General features: G+C 39.6%; 1 protein-coding gene across 2 annotated transcripts in view; it reads left to right on the forward strand.

The window, feature by feature from the left end:
• Positions 1–21,181, forward strand: part of STAB1 (stabilin 1) — a 179,409-nt gene that overhangs the window by 23,775 nt on the left and 134,453 nt on the right. The window contains exons 3-11 of one of the 2 annotated variants that reach the window (XM_075183082.1): positions 163–278; positions 2,623–2,708; positions 4,486–4,555; positions 5,840–5,935; positions 6,076–6,192; positions 15,441–15,637; positions 16,509–16,639; positions 19,144–19,271; positions 20,889–20,968. In XM_075183082.1, coding sequence (XP_075039183.1) covers positions 163–278; positions 2,623–2,708; positions 4,486–4,555; positions 5,840–5,935; positions 6,076–6,192; positions 15,441–15,637; positions 16,509–16,639; positions 19,144–19,271; positions 20,889–20,968 — 1,021 coding nt within the window. Of the gene's footprint in view, positions 1–162; positions 279–2,622; positions 2,709–4,485; positions 4,556–5,839; positions 5,936–6,075; positions 6,193–15,440; positions 15,638–16,508; positions 16,640–19,143; positions 19,272–20,888; positions 20,969–21,181 lie in introns of those variants that run through there. The other variant, XM_075183083.1, reaches the window with a different exon arrangement.

Below are 21,181 nucleotides of genomic sequence, written 5' to 3' on the forward strand. Positions count from 1 at the left end.
GAGTTAACTGTGTTAGCTGTTTAAAGACTTAAATTAATTCTTGTAATCCCACAATTTTGTATATACCAATTTTCTTCTAGTAAAACTACCTCCTTTAAACGAGGAGTGTCCTTGATATGTAGGTATTTAGTTATATTGAGTCTCTCTGGTTATCTTCTGTAGATATACAGTGGATCTGGGAGGAGTGATCTTGTCACAACAGGGTTGCACTCACGTCTGCCAAATTACCAGTCTGCAACCTGCGTGCTGTAAAGGATACTGGGGCTCTACCTGCACAGGTATGTAGCTAACTTGCCAGAGATCGATCAAAGGTACTTGCTGATTCCATGAAAATTGGGGCAATGTGAGATGGGTCTCATTGGTCCTTTCCCTCACACTCTGTTCTGCAGATCCAAATAATGATCCAAAATGTATCGCTAGAGTAGATGGAGTTTATTTTTGCTTTGATTGTAGGAACAAAGACTATCTAAAAAATATTACTTACTTGTACCACTGAAATACATGATCTGTTGTCTCCAACATTGAATAAAGCACTTTTTTCAATGTTTAATGTTTTTTACCTTTTTTAAGAAAACAAATCAATTCTTATCTATTTTTTACAATGTATTATTTATCTATTTTTATAAAATGTAGCATAAAGATATGTGATCTGCATGTTGGTTAGTCTTGAAAATATTTCTTATTTAGGGTGCACTCTCTGTAGTATAAAGGCATGTATAGTAACAAAAAAAAAAGAGAGAAAATACTATTTAAGGGAGGCACGCTTATCACTCTATATAACATCTAATAAATATGGTCATCTTCAGGAGGAGACAGAGGAATGGAAAAAAAATTTCCTTTTTTTATATCACCCAAATAGTAGACACACAGTCATAACAAAAAAATAACTTTTATTTAGCTTAATTAAAACCAAAACTAAGAGCGAAATAACAATTAATATATGTTAGATCAATAGGGGAAGCAGAGCCGATGATCTTGGAGGTCAATATATTCTAAATCTCTTAAATATACGTCTATAAATAATAGATATGAAATTCTGATATGAATAAAGTGGTAAGCTATAAATCTTATGCAGTCTTAAAGCATATCCCTTGTTAATATGTAATTTATTATTTTGTTATCCGGAATGGATAATGGAGTTATAATTCTGATTCATCACACTCATCAACACTTTCTAATATATTCAATCAATTCAATCAATTAATGTAGTTTCATAACATCACAAAAAGCAATAAGCTTTTGTACTTTTTTAGTTTCTTAATTGACCCTTATTGTGTCACTGAGCTGGCAATCACCCAGTGGTTTGGCCATTTGGCTGACATCCAAGAATATGAAAATAATTTCACTGTAATTGTTATTTTAGCAAGAATCCCAAGAAATGTGTCAATATTACCGAGGCTAAATATTATTATCTTGATGTGGAAATAAATCACAGGGATTGTGATAGATTTATGTTTTATTCCAATTGTCCATATGTTTCGAATATATACAAATAATAAATAAAACATGAGTTGTATAAATGCAGATAGTGGGGATATTTCTGATAACTAGTGCAAAGAATGATGGGAATAAAAATGTCAGGGTTTTTTTAGTTTTATTTCTGAATTGTGACTATTGAATCCTAACTAACACCACAATTTACTCTAGATTTACTTTATATCAGTTTCATAGATACACCACATTGGGGCATATTCAATTGTTGGCGTTATAGCCAAAAATCTTGCGGCGCGCGCACTATTACCGTCATTACTGTAATAGTGCGCGTAAATACCGGTATGAAGGTACTTTTCTCACTGGATTTCAGCTCGCGGTTCAGGGAGCTGCGAGCTAAAATCCAGCTTACTATTACCGTAATACTGGTACTAGATTTAACGCCGCGGGGAAACTAAAGAATTGAATATGCCACATTGTGTCATTAATAATAACTGTGCGGATATTCAAAATGATCACATCATACATTATTCATCAAATCTCAATGACTCTGTGTAAACCCAAGAAGGTCCTAATGCCATTATCTTTTTATTTGACTGCCCAAAGGTACCGGGTTAGTGGTAAAATGTTCAATACTCTCAGTAAGGCCAAGTTCTATGTTGGTGACTTCTACTTTAAGGAGGCTTCAGGTATTCCTAATAGAACATTTTTGTTTCCAAAATAAAGTAAAAATTACTCACATAGAAAAATGTATATACAAACTTTATGGCTAACAACTTGAACGTTTTTTTTCGTGGGAAGTGGGAAAAAGTGTATTTTTAAAAAATGTTTTGTACATCTTCATGAAAATTATATTTACTCAACTGTACCATAAGAAGTTCCCTAAAAACCAATATAATATTCACTTAGGTAGAAAAAAGAAAAATAATTTAGCAAAACAGATGTAGTCAAAAGCATGTGACCACCTGAGGTGCGTAGCTAGCAGTTAGATTACGGTCAAATATTTTATATCGCATAAAATGTTTTGGCTTTATTGAGGAAAGAAAGGCCACAAATTAAAAAATAAAAAAAATGAAGAAGTAAACATTTCTAAAACCAATGACTAGCGTGATTTGTAGATAGAAGCTGGTGTATTATTGAGTATGAAAATGCATGGTGCCACATGCTCATTCTAATTCTTATTCCTTGCAGAATGTCCCGGAGGATCCCTGCAGCCTTGTAATGGTCATGGGAACTGCATGGATGGAGTGAATGGCAATGGGACATGTATATGTGATGTAAGTCTTGTTGATATTTTACCTCCGCATACTTTTTGGCAACCCTCCAACAACTTTTACTGTAGGTTTGGGCTGTTCACTATGTCTGCAAATGATAAAATAGACCATTTCATAAATAAGTATAACAGCTGTACCACAAACTACCTAAATGTTACTAACCTGCTAATTCCTGAAGTTCTGTAATGCAGAACTGGCAAATATACATTATTTGTCACTTCAATATGGTGGTGGAAGGTGACCAGATGACCAATCAAAAGCCACAATCTCTTAATTGCAGCTGCAGATGAGTCCTGATATCTTCTAGTTTGCTCTAATACTTCTCTTCTTCTCTCATGTACTTTTTTAAAATCTTTGATATATTTGAAAGCGCCTTCATATTTACCCTCACCCTAGTCTCCAAGCTATACAAATTGAGATCCTTTAGGCCTGTCAGATATTTTGTATTGTAGACCATGCATATTTCTAATAGCCCTTTTTTTTGCACAATCTGTAATTTATGTCCTCCCTGAGATATGGCCTTCAGAACTAAGCACAGTATCCTAGGTGTGGTCTCACAGCCTATGTGGTGGCTTCAATACCTCTCAGTAGTTGGAGGAAAGACACCTAGGAGACACTATTTCAGATGATCTTGATCACCCAATCAGAAAATGAATCCAATTTCTTTTACGCATTCTTTCCCCAGTAAGTCCAAGCTTCTTGGAATCTTGTAAATTGCTTAATTTGAGATATTCTACCATTTTTTTCTTTCAGGAGTGTTTCAATTAATTTCCCCACCACTGAGGTCAGGCTGACTGATATGTAGTTACCAGCTTCCTTTGTACTTTTGTGAATCTGGACTACACTAGCACTTTTCCAATCTTCTGGGACCCCTCCTTTTATTGGTGGCTGGTTGAATATTTCTGTTAATGGAGTAACTAACACCCTTGTAATCATCATCAGCTATTTGTATAGTGCCACCTATTCTGCAGTGCTGTACAGAGAACTCACTCACATCAGTCCCTGCCCCATTGGAGCTTACAGTCTAAATTCCCTAACATACATACACACAGACCGAGAGAGAATAAGGTCAATTTAATAGCAGCCAATTAACCTACCAGTATGTCTTTGGAGTGTGGGAGGAAACCGGACCACCCAGAGGAAATCCACACAAACACGAGGAGAACATACAAACGTCACACAGATGGCCATGGTCAGGAATCAAACTCATGACCCCAGTGCTGTGAGGCAGAAGTGCTAACCACTAAGGCACCGTGCTGCCCAATCTCTTTTTGTGATCTAGGATGTAATCCATCTGGTCTTATTGACTTGTCTACATTCAGTTTTGTGAAATCTGTCAGGATCTTCTCCTCTGTAAAAAGACTCCTTTCTGGCTTCTTGGCACCAAAATTTCTGTTATTTTGCATAGGTTGCTTTCTTTCTCCTACTGTACATACCGAACAGAAGTATTTATTTATTTTAAGTATTTAAGTATTTATTTAGATGATCCTTTATACCGATGTCTCCATCCGCAAGACGTTCTCCCTCTGTCTTTAGTCTTACAAATTTCTCATTTGTTTTTCTCCTCTCACTTATATATCTCAAATAGGTTTCTCCCACCCCTCCATGCTGCTCCCCACCAAACCCCCCCTCCCCAATAGGGTAACAAGCATTTTTATCCAAATTGTAACTAAACAACACAATAAACTTAATTTCTTTTAAGCAGGTTATTTAGAATTATTTGCCATACATCTCGATATCCGTTTAAACATTTTATCATTGTTTTGTATGTGTTGTACAGGAGGGATTCACCGGCTTTTCCTGCAAAGAATGCGCTGATCCATTTCTCTATGGCGTGAACTGTAACTCTGGTTAGTCGCTACATTTTAATCAAATTGATCAGAGGGCTCATAATTATAACACAATAGAGAGGTGATTAAAATAATATATTTCATAGTCCTTGTGTATGGCTGTTACTCATTCAGGAGGGCCAAAGAAAATTGCATTGTGCTTGATGCAATAACAAGGTGTTATACCCATGATTGACAGATCATGCTGAAGATGTCACTTGGTGATCCCAACCTGCTGCTCCAACTGGACGAATGAACTTTGCTAGCACTTTGACACCTAAAGATCATCCATCATCTGCAGACAGTAGAGGCTATACATATGTGGACTAAATCAATATTTATAAGAATGCAGCCTATCTGTTCACAAGAAACTGGTGACATCACTGAGGCAGACATTCAGGAGATAACATCTAACACTGCTATCTTACAGCTTCATAGCTGGCCCAAAGTCTTATACATTATAAAGTAGCTGGTATTTGAGCAAACTTTTCAAGGACACTTTGTTGCTGGTGAGAGTCATATCATGCCTGGTGCCCTATATGTAATATAGAACACTACATGTTCTGATCTGACAATGCCACTTAACAGGATACTTTATATTATACATAATACAGTTTTAAAGGGCCGCACATTACCCTTAGGGGGGAATTCAATTGGCCGCGTTACCGTGAAAAGTAATGCGGCCTGCGCACTACTACCAATATTACGGTACAAGTGCGCTTAAATACCGTTATTACGGTAGTATCAAAGCCGGCTTTTTGCTCACAGTTCCCTGAGCTGCGAGCAGAAAGCCGGGTTAATATTACCATAATAACGGTAATACGTTTTACATGGCCGTTCTTCGGGGAGAATTGAATTCCCCCCTTAATCTCAGTAATAAGTTAAAACCACACATTTAATCAAAGAAAGAGACCTTTATCTGTAATAACATAAGCACCCATTTCAAACAAGTGTTACAAGCTGTTACAAACAAATCTGACAATAAAGTAGTAAGAACCATCAAGCCACAGCCGAAGTACCAGCCGGCCGCATGTTGCCCCTCACTACATTAAAGGCATAATTTTTTATTAAGTGTTGATATTTTAATATGGTAAGGTATCAGCTACGACATATATTTTCATATTGTTCCTAATTACTCCCATGTATGTTCATAACACTGACCTGCCAGTTGCTGAAATATGTAAAAGACCAACTATCTGTACTGCCCTTTAGTTTCCATTCACTACTATAAGTCATTGTGCTCACAATCATTTATTTCTTATGTAATATTTAAACTAAAGCAAACAATGTACATTTGTGTTCCAGCTTGTCAATGCAAACAAGGAATTTGTAAAGCTGGAATTACCGGGGATGGAAGTTGTATCTGTGAAGCCGGTTATATGGGCTCGACTTGTGAACAAGGTAAACTGGCCAGCGATATGGGCCTAGACATTTCTGGAATATTTGGTTATAGTCTGTCAATATGCAGCCAGTGACCATTCATTTCTAAACTCACCACAGTTTGTTAGTGAAACTTTCATCTTTCTTATTTTTATTTTCAGAATCCTTGTCCTGCAAAGCATTGAATTGTGGGGAAAATGCTCGTTGTGTGAAGTTAGGAGAAAGTCTTAAATGTGACTGTATGCCAGGTTACAGCAAAAAGGGCAACGTTTGCCAGCGTGAGTTGCAATATATATGTAGAATATTTCTATTTTGCAATATTAATATTTTTATTTTACACTGTTATTACAATGTATTTTGTTCTGGACTTAGTAATTCCAGGATAAAAGTAAGTAAGAATGAAAAATGTAATTCACACTTGCAGAAATTGTACAGGTAAACAGATTTCAATAATTTTAATGAGCAGCAATTGTGGAATAAAAATTATTGAATGACCGTGTGGTAATCCATATTTATATTTCGGAAGCATTTTCATATATAAAAACTGGATGAATAGAATTTCCGACTATCAGTTCATTTGTATATCAACAGGTGAAATATTATGTTGACTCCCTTTCTAAGCCCAATATTATGAAGTCTCTAACCCCACTTGAGTCTCTCAACCATATTCCAAAAGATATTATCTACATTCTTTATCATCTCCTCATCACCACCAAACAGACTGCTAGGCTGCCCTATACATGAACTTAAATAAGAAGCTGATTTGGACAGACCACTGGAGGAAGACACCTGGGAGTAAATGTATCAAGTTGATAGTTTTCCGGCGGGTTTGAAAAGTGGAGATGTTGCCTATAGCAACCAATCATATTCTAGCTTTCATTTTGTAATATTCTGAGAAACTCTCTGTGCAGATCCTTAATGCGGCCAGATGCTTGGTTGCAAAACAATGAAAATGTCTAGAACGCCCCTCCAGACAGCAACACCTAAATAAAATATTGTATTTGGCGTCTATGTAAAAAATGTCTGCGTATTTAAGTAACAAGGGAGCTGCGAGATGAAATTCAGCGAGTAATTACCGTATAAACGGTAATAGTTTTAACGCGCTTGTTCTTCCAGCGGCCGGAGCAACAATTGAATACCCCCCAGGGACTTCTTTTACATAAACATCTTTCATCTTTACATGCTGCTCTTTTTTCTATGTATCTTTACTAGGGATGAGCGCACTCGGATTTCTGAAATCCGAGCCCACCCGAACGTTGCGGATCCGAGTCGGATCCGAGACAGATCCGGGTATTGGCGCCAAATTCAAAAGTGAAACTGAGGCTCTGACTCATAATCCCGTTGTCAGATCTCGCGATACTCGGATCCTATAAATTCCCCGCTAGTCGCCGCCATCTTCACTCGGGCATTGATCAGGGTAGAGGGAGGGTGTGTTAGGTGGTCCTCTGTGCTGTTTAGTTCTGTGCTGTTTAGTTCTGTGCTGTTTAGTTCTGTGCTGTTTAGTTCTGTGCTGTTTAGTGCTGTGCTGTGCTGTGCTGTTTAGTGCTGTGCTGTTTAGTGCTGTGCTGTGCTGTGTTCTGCAGTATCAGTCCAGTGGTGCTGTGTGCTGTGCTCTGTCCTTCTGAGGTCAGTGGTGCTGCTGGGTCCTGTGCTGTGTCCTGTTCAGTCCAGTGGTGCTGTGTCCTGTGCTCTGTGCTTCTAAGGGCATAGTTATTTCCCCAATATTCCCCTGTGTTTAAAAAAATAAAAAAAAGTTTTTTTAAAAAATACCAAAAACTACTTTAATATTTTTTAATTACCACAAAATTTTCACAACCAATCCTGCAGTATAAGCCCATTGGTACTGCAATATTACCAAGTTCACACATTCAGCAGTAAAAGTCCAGTGGTACTGCAATATTACAAAGTTTACACATTCTGCAGTATCAGTCCAGTGGTGCTGTGTCCTGTGCTCTGTCCTGCTGAGTTCCGTAGTGCTGCTGGGTCCTGTGCCGTGTCCTGTTCAGTCCAGTGGTGCTGTGTCCTGTGCTCTGTGCTTCTAAGGGCATAGTTATTTCCCCATTATTCCCAAGTTTTTAAAAAATAAAAAAAAAGTAAAAAAAAATAAAATTTTTTTAAAAAAAAAAATATATAATAATTATAACCAAATTTGCAAAACCAATCCAGCATTATAAGTCCATTGGTACTGCAATATTACCAAGTTCACACATTCTGCAGTATCAGTCCAGTGGTGCTGTGTCCTGTGCTCTGTCCTGCTGAGTTCCGTAGTGCTGCTGGGTCCTGTGCCGTGTCCTGTTCAGTCCAGTGGTGCTGTGTCCTGTGCTCTGTGCTTCTAAGGGCATAGTTATTTCCCCACTATTCCCAAGTTTTTTAAAAATAAGAAAAAAGTAAAAAAAAATAAAAAATTTAAAAAAAAAATAAAAAATAATAATTATAACCAAATTTGCAAAACCAATCCAGCAGTATAAGTCCATTGGTACTGCAATATTACCAAGTTCACACATTCTGCAGTATCTTGTGCTACATATAATGGAGACCAAAAATTTGGAGGATAAAGTAGGGAAAGATCAAGACCCACTTCCTCCTAATGCTGAAGCTGCTGCCACTAGTCATGACATAGACGATGAAATGCCATCAACGTCGTCTTCCAAGCCCGATGCCCAATCTCGTAGTACCGGGCATGTAAAATCCAAAAAGCCCAAGTTAAGAAAAAGTAGCAAAAAGAGAAACTTAAAATCATCTGAGGAGAAACGTAAAGTTGCCAATATGCCATTTACGACACGGAGTGGCAAGGAACGGCTTAGGCCCTGGCCCGTGTTCATGACTAGTGGTTCAGCTTCACCCACGGATCTTAGCCCTCCTCCTCCTCCCCCCCCCTACAAAAAATTGAAGAGAGTTATGCTGTCAGCAACAAAACAGCAAACAACTCTGCCTTCTAAAGAGAAATTATCACAAATCCCCAAGGCGAGTCCAAGGGTGTTGGTGGTTGTCAAGCCTGACCTTCCCATCACTGTACGGGAAGAGGTGGCTCGGGAGGAGGCTATTGATGATGTAGCTGGCGCTGTGGAGGAACTTGATGATGAGGATGGTGATGTGGTTATTGTAAATGAGGCACCAGGGGGGGAAACAGCTGATGTCCATGGGATGAAAAAGCCCATCGTCATGCCTGGTCAGAAGACCAAAAAATGCACCTCTTCGGTCTGGAGTTATTTTTATCCAAATCCAGACAACCAATGTATGGCAATATGTAGCTTATGTAAAGCTCAAATAAGCAGGGGTAAGGATCTTGCCCACCTAGGAACATCCTCCCTTATACGTCACCTGAATAACCTTCATAGTTCAGTGGTTAGTTCAGGAACTGGGGCTAGGACCCTCATCGGTACAGGGACACCTAAATCCCGTGGTCCAGTTGGATACACACCAGCAACACCCTCCTCGTCAACTTCCTCCACAATCTCCATCAGATTCAGTCCTGCAGCCCAAGTCAGCAGCCAGACTGAGTCCTCCTCAATACGGGATTCATCCGAGGAATCCTGCAGCGGTACGCCTACTACTGCCACTGCTGCTGTTGCTGCTGTTAGTCGGTCATCTTCCCAGAGGGGAAGTCGTAAGACCGCTAAGTCTTTCACCAAACAATTGACCGTCCAACAGTCGTTTGCCATGACCACCAAATACGATAGTAGTCACCCTATTGCAAAGCGTATAACTGCGGCTGTAACTGCAATGTTGGTGTTAGACGTGCGCCCGGTGTCCGCCATCAGTGGAGTGGGATTTAGAGGGTTGATGGAGGTATTGTGTCCCCGGTACCAAATCCCCTCGAGATTCCACTTCACTAGGCAGGCGATACCAAAAATGTACAGAGAAGTACGATCAAGTGTCCTCAGTGCTCTTAAAAATGCGGTTGTACCCACTGTCCACTTAACCACGGACATGTGGACAAGTGGTTCTGGGCAAACGAAGGACTATATGACTGTGACAGCCCACTGGGTAGATGCATCCCCTTCCGCAGCAACAGCAACAGCTGCATCAGTAGCAGCATCTACAAAATGGCTGCTCATGCAAAGGCAGGCAACATTGTGCATTACAGGCTTTAATAAGAGGCACAACGCTGACAACATATTAGAGAAAATGAGGGAAATTATCTCCCAGTGGCTTACCCCACTTAGACTCTCATGGGGATTTGTGGTGTCAGACAATGCCAGTAACATTGTGCGGGCATTAAATATGGGCAATTTCCAGCACGTCCCATGTTTTGCCCACACCATTAATTTGGTGGTGCAGCATTACCTCAAGAGTGACAGGGGTGTGCAGGAGATGCTTGCGGTGGCCCGCAAAATTGCTGGACACTTTCGGCATTCAGCCAGTGCCTACCGCAGACTAGAGGCACATCAAAAAAGCTTGAACCTGCCCTGCCATCACCTCAAACAAGAGGTTGTGACGCGCTGGAACTCCACCCTCTATATGCTGCAGAGGATGGAGGAGCAGCAAAAGGCCATTCAGGCCTACACAGCCACCTACGACATAGGCAAAGGAGTGGGGATGCGCCTGAGTCAAGCGCAGTGGAGACTGATTTCCGTGTTGTGCAAGGTTCTGCAGCCATTTGAACTTGCCACACGAGAAGTCAGTTCCGACACTGCCAGCATGAGTCAGGTCATTCCCCTGATCAGGCTGTTGCAGAAGTAGCTGGAGAAAGTGAGGGAGGAGCTGGTAAGCCATTGCGATTACAGCAAGCATGTAGCTCTTGTGGATGTAGCCCTTCGTACGCTTTGCCAGGATCCGAGGGTGGTCACTCTTTTAAAGTCAGAGGAATACATTCTGGCCACCGTGCTCGATCCTCGGTTTAAAGCGTATGTTGTGTCTCTGTTTCCGGCGGACACAAGTCTACAGCGGTGCAAAGACCTGCTGGTCAGGAGATTGTCCTCTGAAGAGGACCGTGACATGCCAACAGCTCCACCCTCATTTTCTTCCACATCTATGGCTGCGAGGAAAAAGCTCAGTTTTCCCAAAAGAGGCACTGGCGGGGATGCTGATAACATCTGGTCCGGACTGAAGGACCTGCCAACCATTGCAGACATGTCTACTCTCGCTGCATTGGATGCTGTGACAATAGAAAAAATTGTGGATGATTACTTTGCTGACACCATCCAAGTAGACATGTCAGACAGTCCATATTGTTACTGGCAGGAAAAAAAGGCAGTTTGGAAGCCCCTGTACAAACTGGCTCTATTTTACCTGAGTTGTCCCCCCTCCAGTGTGTACTCGGAAAGAGTTTTTAGTGCAGCGGGGAACCTGGTCAGTGAGCGGCGAAGGAGGTTGCTTCCTCACAACGTTGAAAAAATGATGTTTATAAAAATGAATAATCAATTCCTCAATGAAGTACAGCACTGCCCTCCAGATACTACAGAGGGACCTGTGGTTGTGGAGTCCAGCGGGGACGAATTGATAATGTGTGATGAGGAGGAAGTAGACACTGTAGGGGGAGAGGAATCAGAGGTTGAGGATGAGGACGACATCTTGCCTCAGTAGAGCCTGTTTAGTCTGTACAGGGAGAGATGAATAGCTTTTTTGGTGTGGGGGCCCAAACAAACCAATCATTTCAGTCAAAGTTGTTTGGTAGGCCCTGTCGCTGAAATGATTGGTTTGTTAAAGTGTGCATGTCCTATTTCAACAACATACCTCTCAACTGCAGCTCATCCCTCCTCTGCGGGGATAATGTCTCCTGTGCTCTGACACGTCACTCTGTGTACTCTCAGCCTCAGGATCTGACACTACAGCTACCATGCCTCTTGTAGCAGCCCTCACTCCAGGGCCTCTTCCATGTGCAGTGTCCCCCTCTCTCTTGGGTTCACTATAGTGGCATGGAGTTCTCCCCCTCATCCAGGGCACACATTCCTTGCCCTGGCTCAGTCACCACGCTCAGACTTCCAGGCAATGCTGGGGGAGCCTGGGAGCTTCCACCCCAGGTCCCCAGCTACAACTCTCCTCTCCTGTGTCTTCTCTCTCTTTCTGACACTTTAAAGATCGTGCCTTTAAATGAAAAAGTCAGTCTTCATTGCACGACTATGTGCAAGTGCAACAGGGACATTTTTTTGGGTTTACAAAGTCAAACAATAACACTTCGACCCTGTCTGTCTGGGGTCTCTCAATGACGAATTGTCTGTAGCATGTTTGGAGGAGGTATTGTGGCCCCGGTATCAAATTGGGTACCGGGGCCACCCCACTATGCAGTCCAGATACTTGTTTGGTGGAATTCCGACACGTGGAGGGTTTTTTAATTATATTGTGGCCTCGGTACCAAATTGTGTACCGGGGCCACCACACTACGCAGTCAAGATAGATAGATGCGTATTGCGTATCATAGATAAAGTACATTCAGTGGTGTGGGGCAAATTGAAAAATATTCCAAATGCACTGACATTATCAAAAACAAGAGGTTGTCACACGCTAAAACTCCAACATGTATATGATGGAGAGGATGGAGGAGCAGCCGTATGTGTAGTGTAATGCAGATCTGTTGAAGGTTTTTTATATATTTTATTGTGGTGCCCAGTGCCCACTCCTCTACGCAGTCCAGATACATTTATTGGTGCGAATCATAAAAGTTCAGGGTTTTTAAGATATCTTGTGGTGACCCACTCCTATACGCAGTCCAGGTACATTTATTGGTGCGATTCATAAAAGTTCAGGGTTTTTAATAGATATTGTGGTGACCCACTCCTCTACGCAGTCCAGGTACATTTATTGGTGCGAATCATAAAAGTTCAGGGTTTTTAATATATCTTGTGGTGACCCACTCCTCTACGCAGTCCAGGTACAATTATTGGTGCGAATCATAAAAGTTCAGGGTTTTTAAGATATTGTGGTGACCCACTCCTCTACGCAGTCCAGGTACAATTATTGGTGCGAATCATAAAAGTTCAGGGTTTTTAATATATTGTGGTGACCCACTCCTCTACGCAGTCCAGGTACAATTATTGGTGCGAATCATAAAAGTTCAGGGTTTTTAAGATATTGTGGTGACCCACTCCTCTACGCAGTCCAGGTACAATTATTGGTGCGAATCATAAAAGTTCAGGGTTTTTAAGATATTGTGGTGACCCACTCCTCTACGCAGTCCAGGTACAATTATTGGTGCGAATCATAAAAGTTCAGGGTTTTTAAGATATTGTGGTGACCCACTCCTCTACGCAGTCCAGGTACAATTATTGGTGCGAATCATAAAAGTTCAGGGTTTTTAAGATATTGTGGTGACCCACTCCTCTACGCAGTCCAGGTACAATTATTGGTGCGAATCATAAAAGGTCAGGGTTTTTAAGATATTGTGGTGACCCACTCCTCTACGCAGTCCAGGTACAATTATTGGTGCGAATCATAAAAGTTCAGGGTTTTTAAGATATTGTGGTGACCCACTCCTCTACGCAGTCCAGGTACAATTATTGGTGCGAATCATAAAAGTTCAGGGTTTTTAAGATATTGTGGTGACCCACTCCTCTACGCAGTCCAGGTACAATTATTGGTGCGAATCATAAAAGTTTAGGGTTTTTAAGATATTGTGGTGACCCACTCCTCTACGCAGTCCAGGTACAATTATTGGTGCGAATCATAAAAGTTCAGGGTTTTTAATATATTGTGGTGACCCACTCCTCTACGCAGTCCAGGTACAATTATTGGTGCGAATCATAAAAGTTCAGGGTTTTTAATATATTGTGGTGACCCACTCCTCTACGCAGTCCAGGTACAATTATTGGTGCGAATCATAAAAGTTCAGGGTTTTTAAGATATTGTGGTGACCCACTCCTCTACGCAGTCCAGGTACAATTATTGGTGCGAATCATAAAAGTTCAGGGTTTTTAAGATATTGTGGTGACCCACTCCTCTACGCAGTCCAGGTACAATTATTGGTGCGAATCATAAAAGTTCAGGGTTTTTAAGATATTGTGGTGACCCACTCCTCTACGCAGTCCAGGTACAATTATTGGTGCGAATCATAAAAGTTCAGGGTTTTTAAGATATTGTGGTGACCCACTCCTCTACGCAGTCCAGGTACAATTATTGGTGCGAATCATAAAAGTTCAGGGTTTTTAAGATATTGTGGTGACCCACTCCTCTACGCAGTCCAGGTACAATTATTGGTGCGAATCATAAAAGTTCAGGGTTTTTAAGATATTGTGGTGACCCACTCCTCTACGCAGTCCAGGTACAATTATTGGTGCGAATCATAAAAGTTCAGGGTTTTTAAGATATTGTGGTGACCCACTCCTCTACGCAGTCCAGGTACAATTATTGGTGCGAATCATAAAAGTTCAGGGTTTTTAAGATATTGTGGTGACCCACTCCTCTACGCAGTCCAGGTACAATTATTGGTGCGAATCATAAAAGTTCAGGGTTTTTAAGATATTGTGGTGACCCACTCCTCTACGCAGTCCAGGTACATTTATTGGTGCGATTCATAAAAGTTCAGGGTTTTTAATATATATTGTGGTGACCCACTCCTCTACGCAGTCCAGAAAGATACCTTGTTGCAACGTTTTGGACTAATAACTATATTGTGAGGTGTTCACAATACACTGTAAATTAGTGGAAATGCTTGTTATTGAATGTTATTGAGGTTAATAATAGCCTAGGAGTGAAAATAAGCCCAAAAACTTGATTTTTAAACTTTTTATGTTTTTTTCAAAAAAAATCCGAATCCAATACCTTAAATCCGAACCGAGACCTTTCGTCAAGTGTTTTGCGAGACAAATCCGAACCTCAAAAATAACGAAAATCCGGATCCAAAACACAAAACACGAGACCTCAAAAGTCGCCGGTGCACATCCCTAATCTTTACGCCACATGATTTGTTCAAAACATTAATATTTTGCTAGGTATAAAAATCTAATAATAAAAATGAAATATTGTGAGGTCTTTCTGTGACCCAGCATTTTTCTTTATTACAGCAGGTGACAAAAAACATTTTTTACACATTTTGGTCCTAATTTAGAGCCGGACCAATGTGCATCTAAGACATGTAGGAATGGGAGTGTCCCGCACCTGGTAGGTTGCATCCCACTCGTAATACCCTACCGAGCTGCGAGTAATTCGTGCAGCTAGCTAACTACTTCCCGCACAGTTTTAGCCCTTTTTTTGACGTGTGTTGCGTCTGCGCCTTACTACGTCTAGGATTTACTTACGGGGTAACACCTTCAGAATTCCACATTATGTCCTTTCATTCGTAGTAAGCCGCAAGCTGTCGCAAGTGTTAATTGCGTCCAAGATGCAGGCGGATATGGTGCTTGCTGCACATGCGTGATAGTGGTTTTTTGATTGACGCGCCTAAAACGGACTTTGCGTCCGACTCTAAATGAGGCCCTTTATATGTACAAACAGAAAAAATAATAAGCAAAAGGCGCTTAGTGTTTCTAGTATAAACCACCAATGTTGTGACTTTACAATAATTAACATGTTCTTTAACTGTTCATGAATTGGTGCTCAGGAAATGTGTCAAAGTGTGTAACTGTATGCATAATGTTTTTCTATTTTATAGCCCAAAACCCCTGTAAACCATCACCGTGTTCATTGAATGCTCAATGCCAATCATTAGGACCTCGTCAATACAACTGTACATGTAAAACTGACTACTATGGGGATGGCAAGACATGTCTGCCCTTTAACCCATGTTTTTTTAACAATGGAGGATGCTTAGAAAATTCAACTAAATGCACGTATCGAAGTCCAGGAAAGGTAAGCAACACTGGCCTAGTTAGCATTTTTTTTCCTTCTGCTCACGATGGGCTTCATATACAGGGCCTGATTATCCAATAGGCTGACTAGGCTTCAGTCTAGGGCGAAAGGCATTTTTTGGGGGATGAAGGGGATGGGGGGGGTGGAAATTTTTTGGGAGTGCAACATTGTGACACGGAAAGCCATAGACTGAAATTGATTTTAAAATATAAGAGAATAGTTGTGAAGGAAGGAGAATAGAGGGTGTATAAAGCTGGATTGTAAACAAAAGACAAGTTCGTTTTCACCTACCAGGTGTTAGCATGGTGTGGAAGGTGAGGGGGAGCTATAACGAGCATAATGGCCTAGGGCAGCATGAACCCTTAATCAGGCCCTGCTCATATAGCATCTGCAAATATATGTAACGCTGCAGGGGAGTTAGGGCAAATTTGAAATGTGCAGACCTAGTCCAACTCTAAATCACAGTATAAAAATAAAGCTGCCTAGTATTTGTGTGCTACATACAAAAGGAGGCAGCAATTTCCCAGCATACAAACATGCTTTGTCCAGGAGCATCCTTGCCTAAAGGTTATCGTGAGCAGCTCCAAATAAGTAAATATGTGGTTGTAAAACTGATTAAAATCAGCATAAATTACCATATTTATTAATATGGCATGGCAAGATTAATCAAGCATGAATTTGTGAATAATCCTTTTCTTTTGTGTGTTTAGTTGTGTATTCATTGTAAGCAGCAGAAACAGTTTTCTATTGTGTTCAATATTTTTTAATACTTCCAATTCTCCTTCAATTGGATAAGGTTTTGAAGCATACCAGTACCAATGGCACCTTGAAAATTATGAATATTTGTGTACTAACTATTGGTAACTACCAGTCTTTTTGCAGTTGCCTCCCTGGGATGATAAGTCGCAATATTTCTTTGGGGTGTTATGCGGCCGACGTGTGTCGCCCCAGTTCTTGTGGTAAGAGCGCACAGTGTGAAACAGTGTCTTCTGGAATAAGCAGGTATGTTTTCTCTTCTCCCTTTAAGAGCAATCACAATTGCTAGTAAAAATATTAGCATAGTCTGCACAATTTTCGAACACGTGGGATTGACCTGGAAATACAGGAATATCTCGCCAAATTCTGTTTGGTGTTCCTGCCAAGTATCTATATTTATATAATAGATATCTATATCTCAACATCTTAGGCTTTAAGAACTATTGAGCTATAACATTCTTCATTGTTCTGGTAAAGGTACCTATTGTTTTAATCTGTGGTCAAAACTAAGGCTGGCCACACCGGGGCAGATCCTGCCTCTCAGGCCAAGCAATGAGTGTCACTTCACAACCTGACCACATACATGAGCAGCCAAAGTGGACATATCCATCTGTTTGGTTCTTGGTCTAAGCTGCCAGATCACATGGGATCCTGTTGGTGTGGTCGGTCGATTACTGCCCATACATGGTTGATATCAGTGGTCGAAGTGAACATTTAGAAGTGATGGTATGAAAAACGTAATCAGAACGAAAGTAAATGGAATTTGATAGTTTTTCAATGAAGGCAGTAGGAGAAGTGGCGGTATGGCATACCACCACATACACCTCCACTTCCACCAATGGTTGATATAGGTCATCTGCTCACTACATTTACAGACATGTCAGATAATTATCCAGTAGATTTTGATTGACCACTATTGTGCATTGTGCTCCTCTCTGGAGCTATTTGAGCAGTAACATTGTGCTCTTCTCTGGAGCTATTTGAGCAGTAACTGGTTCAATGTGCTAGCATATTGTGTTATTGATAAGGGGTAGGCACATGAAGGGGTATCGCAATATTGAACACAATCTTGATTATTTTATTTATGATGCATTAAATGCATGATAATAACTTTATCAGTGCATACCCAGATACTTGAGATCTGAGGACCTAGAGCCAAAACAACCTCTAATGGCTTCCTCAGTTTGATTGCAGAATTATTTATTTTACTTAGGATAAAACAAATGCACAGGGGTGAGGCAACTGTATCAAGACACCCATCCACTTAACCCCTATCTCCTCCACTCATTCTCCCCTCTCTCCCATTGCCTCAACCGGCTCCTCTTGTGCCTGGTCTGTCAACCCTCCCTTAGGATGTAAGCTCGAATGAGCAGGGCCCTCTTTCCTCCTGTCTCCTTACCCGTTCTTCTTCTCCGTGTCTATTGCATCTGCCTGCCTGGAGTTTCTGAAGTATTGGTACTTTTTGTTTATTGTTCTGTACTGTTATACTCTGTATAGTCTACTGTTTGTACTATGTGCGGCGCTGCGGAAACCTTGTGGCGCCTAACAAATAAATGATAATAATAATATACAGGAGTTTCAGAATTCTAGCATAGTCATTTAGTATTTGCAGTTGTAGTAATGGATATTGGTTTAATGGATGGAGTTCCATTTATACAAATTTTGATAACTTTATAAGGATGTGATTCAGCGATGCTAATTGCCAGGGCTCTGCAATTTCCACAAATATATACATCTAAAAAGTGATCAATTTTGCAATAGCACACTAGAACCACAAACAGATAAATGATCCGCAAATAATTTTTAATCTTTTATTAAACATCAAATTTCACTAATAATCGGCTAATATGAGCTCATCTTAAAAACATCATAATTACAAGACTTAACATACAATTAAAACATTAGAATACCAATCATATAGCGTTGTTTTTCATGAATAATTACTTTTCTCAATTCAGGATAAATTGCTGGGTATGTATATAAACCTGTACTCGTAACTTTCATTCTTGTCCAGTATATAATAATCATTAGTTGGACAATATTATATAGTCAATGTTTTGTGTCCATGGACTAATAACAAACACCTTTAATTCTATTCTCTTTTCAATTTGGAAACCACAATTAATCAGCATCTTAGGATGTTATACTTAGTAGTTATGAGTACAGGTTATAGAAAATATTGCTTGTAACATATTTAATATATTTTAAGACATTTCTCCTATAAAATCTAAATTGCTGTGAAACATCCAACCAGTTATGGTATGATGTCCTGACACACTAGTTGAAAATCACTGCACCGAGGAGTCAAAATAAATACCAATTAAATTGTATTGTTGCTGGTTCCACTCATGAGAAACTCTGCAGCATATATCTGTAATTAGGAAGCCAGAGTAATATTCTGCAATGTCTAGAACTCGTTTGCAAATTGTTAATGCAAAAGATTAAGAACCATCTAGGCTCAGAATGGTACAACCTTATAAATTCTGAAGTTCAATATTTTGTTATAATATATACTTCCATCTAATACCATACTCACATTATATACTGTCTAGTTTTAATATGGTAAATCACAGTATGCATCAAGTGGTTTAATGTAAATAAAACAATTTTTCCACCATTCTCTAAAAAAAGGCTAAATGTAAAACATTGAGTGTGTCAAAATGCTTTACCTCACTGAATAAAAATATTTTGTGATTTATGAAGAGCTTTACAGTAATCTGAAATTATAGATGTATTTATATGTACTGTAGATGTGTTTGTCAAATTGGAGAGATTGGAGATGGCAAGAACTGCTACGGGAGCCTTTTATATGGAATTCAGGCGCTAAATATAGAGGATTTTCAAATGAGGAAAAAGGCCGGTGCGCTAAGGCTGTTTGGTGAGAGACACTTTTAAAGAATACCTGATAATGGAACAGGAATTTTACTTGTTGTAGGGAAACAGCTACAGTATATGTGCACATGTATCTAAAGAAGAGCATTTCTTATGAAGTAATGTGAACCCACAAAGCCTTTAAGCCTAGAAATGTTATATACCTGAACCATTGAAGCCTAGAAATGTTATATACCTGAACCATTGAAGCCTAGAAATGTTATATTCCTGAACCATTGAAGCCTAGAAATGTTATATTCCTGAACCATTGAAGCCTAGAAATGTTATATACCTGAACCATTGAAGCCTAGAAATGTTATATACCTGAACCATTGAAGCCTAGAAATGTTATATTCCTGAACCATTTAAGCCTGGGAATTTTATAAGACTGATCCACTGAAGCCTATAAATGTTGTATATCTGCACCATTTAAGCCTAGAAATGTTATACACCTGAACCATTGAAGCCTAGAAATGTTATATTCCTGAACCATTTAAGCCTAGAAATGTTATATACCTGAACCATTGAAGCCTAGAAATGTTATATTCCTGAACCATTGAAGCCTAGAAATGTTATATACCTGAACCATTGAAGCCTAGAAATGTTATATACCTGAACCATTGAAGCCTAGAAATGTTATATTCCTGAACCATTTAAGCCTGGGAATTTTATAAGACTGATCCACTGAAGCCTAGAAATGTTGTATATCTGCACCATTTAAGCCTAGAAATGTTATACACCTGAACCAATTAAGCCTTGAAATGTTATATACCTGAACCATTTAAGCCTAGAAATGTTATATACCTGAACCATTTAAGCCTAGAAATGTTATATACCTGAACCATTTACCTAGAAATGTTATATATCTGAACCATTTACCTAGAAATGTTATATACCTGAACCATTTACCTAGAAATGTTATATATCTGAACCATTTACCTAGAAATGTTATATATCTGAACCATTTAAACCTAAATATTGTATAAGCCTGAACCGTTAAAGCTTACCATAGTATAAGGGTAAATGCTTGTTATCAAAAATATACATTTCAGTAATTTTAATAATGTACTTACACTTTGATGTGTGCAAACTATACTCTTTTACTGACAATTGTTTCTGATACATTAAAAAAGTGTAAAAAAATTACATTAGTAAAAATCTTTATAAAGGGACTAGATATTGGAAACAAGGTGTTAACAAACCCACTAATGCAAAAAAATACTTTACTGGTGCATGCTATATATAGCTTAGTAATATATAGTATCGATCACTATATTTTTAGTTTATTGACGTACATAAATATGACATATTTCTACTATTTCTCGACTGTGATTTAGTGACATTGACAGCAGTGATATGATCTATGTAGTTATCAGCATGTGTCCATCACACCAGTGTGTCTGTTTTCACTAGCAAACAGCTTGTGCCCAAGCCAGCAGTGCGTTTGTTTTCAATAGAAAATAGCTTTTGACCAGATCATGAGCGCGATTTTAGTACTCTTAGTTGTTTTTTTTAAGCAGTAGGGCATACACTGCTCCAGCATAGATATATACCACAATGCAGACAGTGGGTGATATTTTCTGAAGTTGGTTGCATCTGGTAATTAAGATTTTCTGTTTAACAGAGGAAGGGTGTGGGCTCACTTTGCGGAAATATGGTCCTTACACAGTATTTGTTCCTCTTATGAAAACACTTCCAATGAATGTAAGTATAGATAATGCATGTAGTGTGCCATTCTAATTTGTCAATTCCCGATTGTGGCTTACGTGGAGCGCAACAGAGCAACTTTAATAAAGGATCAAGGGAGCAATTGCCCTGGTTCCACCAGTACAAGTCCTGGTAATAAAGTCTGGATTACTGAGGCCCTAAACAGCATCTTTCTGTAGGTGTCTCTTAATTCAAAGAGGGAACTCTCCC

The sequence above is a fragment of the Mixophyes fleayi genome, chromosome 8, assembly GCF_038048845.1.
Source record: "Mixophyes fleayi isolate aMixFle1 chromosome 8, aMixFle1.hap1, whole genome shotgun sequence".
Taxonomy (NCBI): domain Eukaryota; kingdom Metazoa; phylum Chordata; class Amphibia; order Anura; family Limnodynastidae; genus Mixophyes; species Mixophyes fleayi.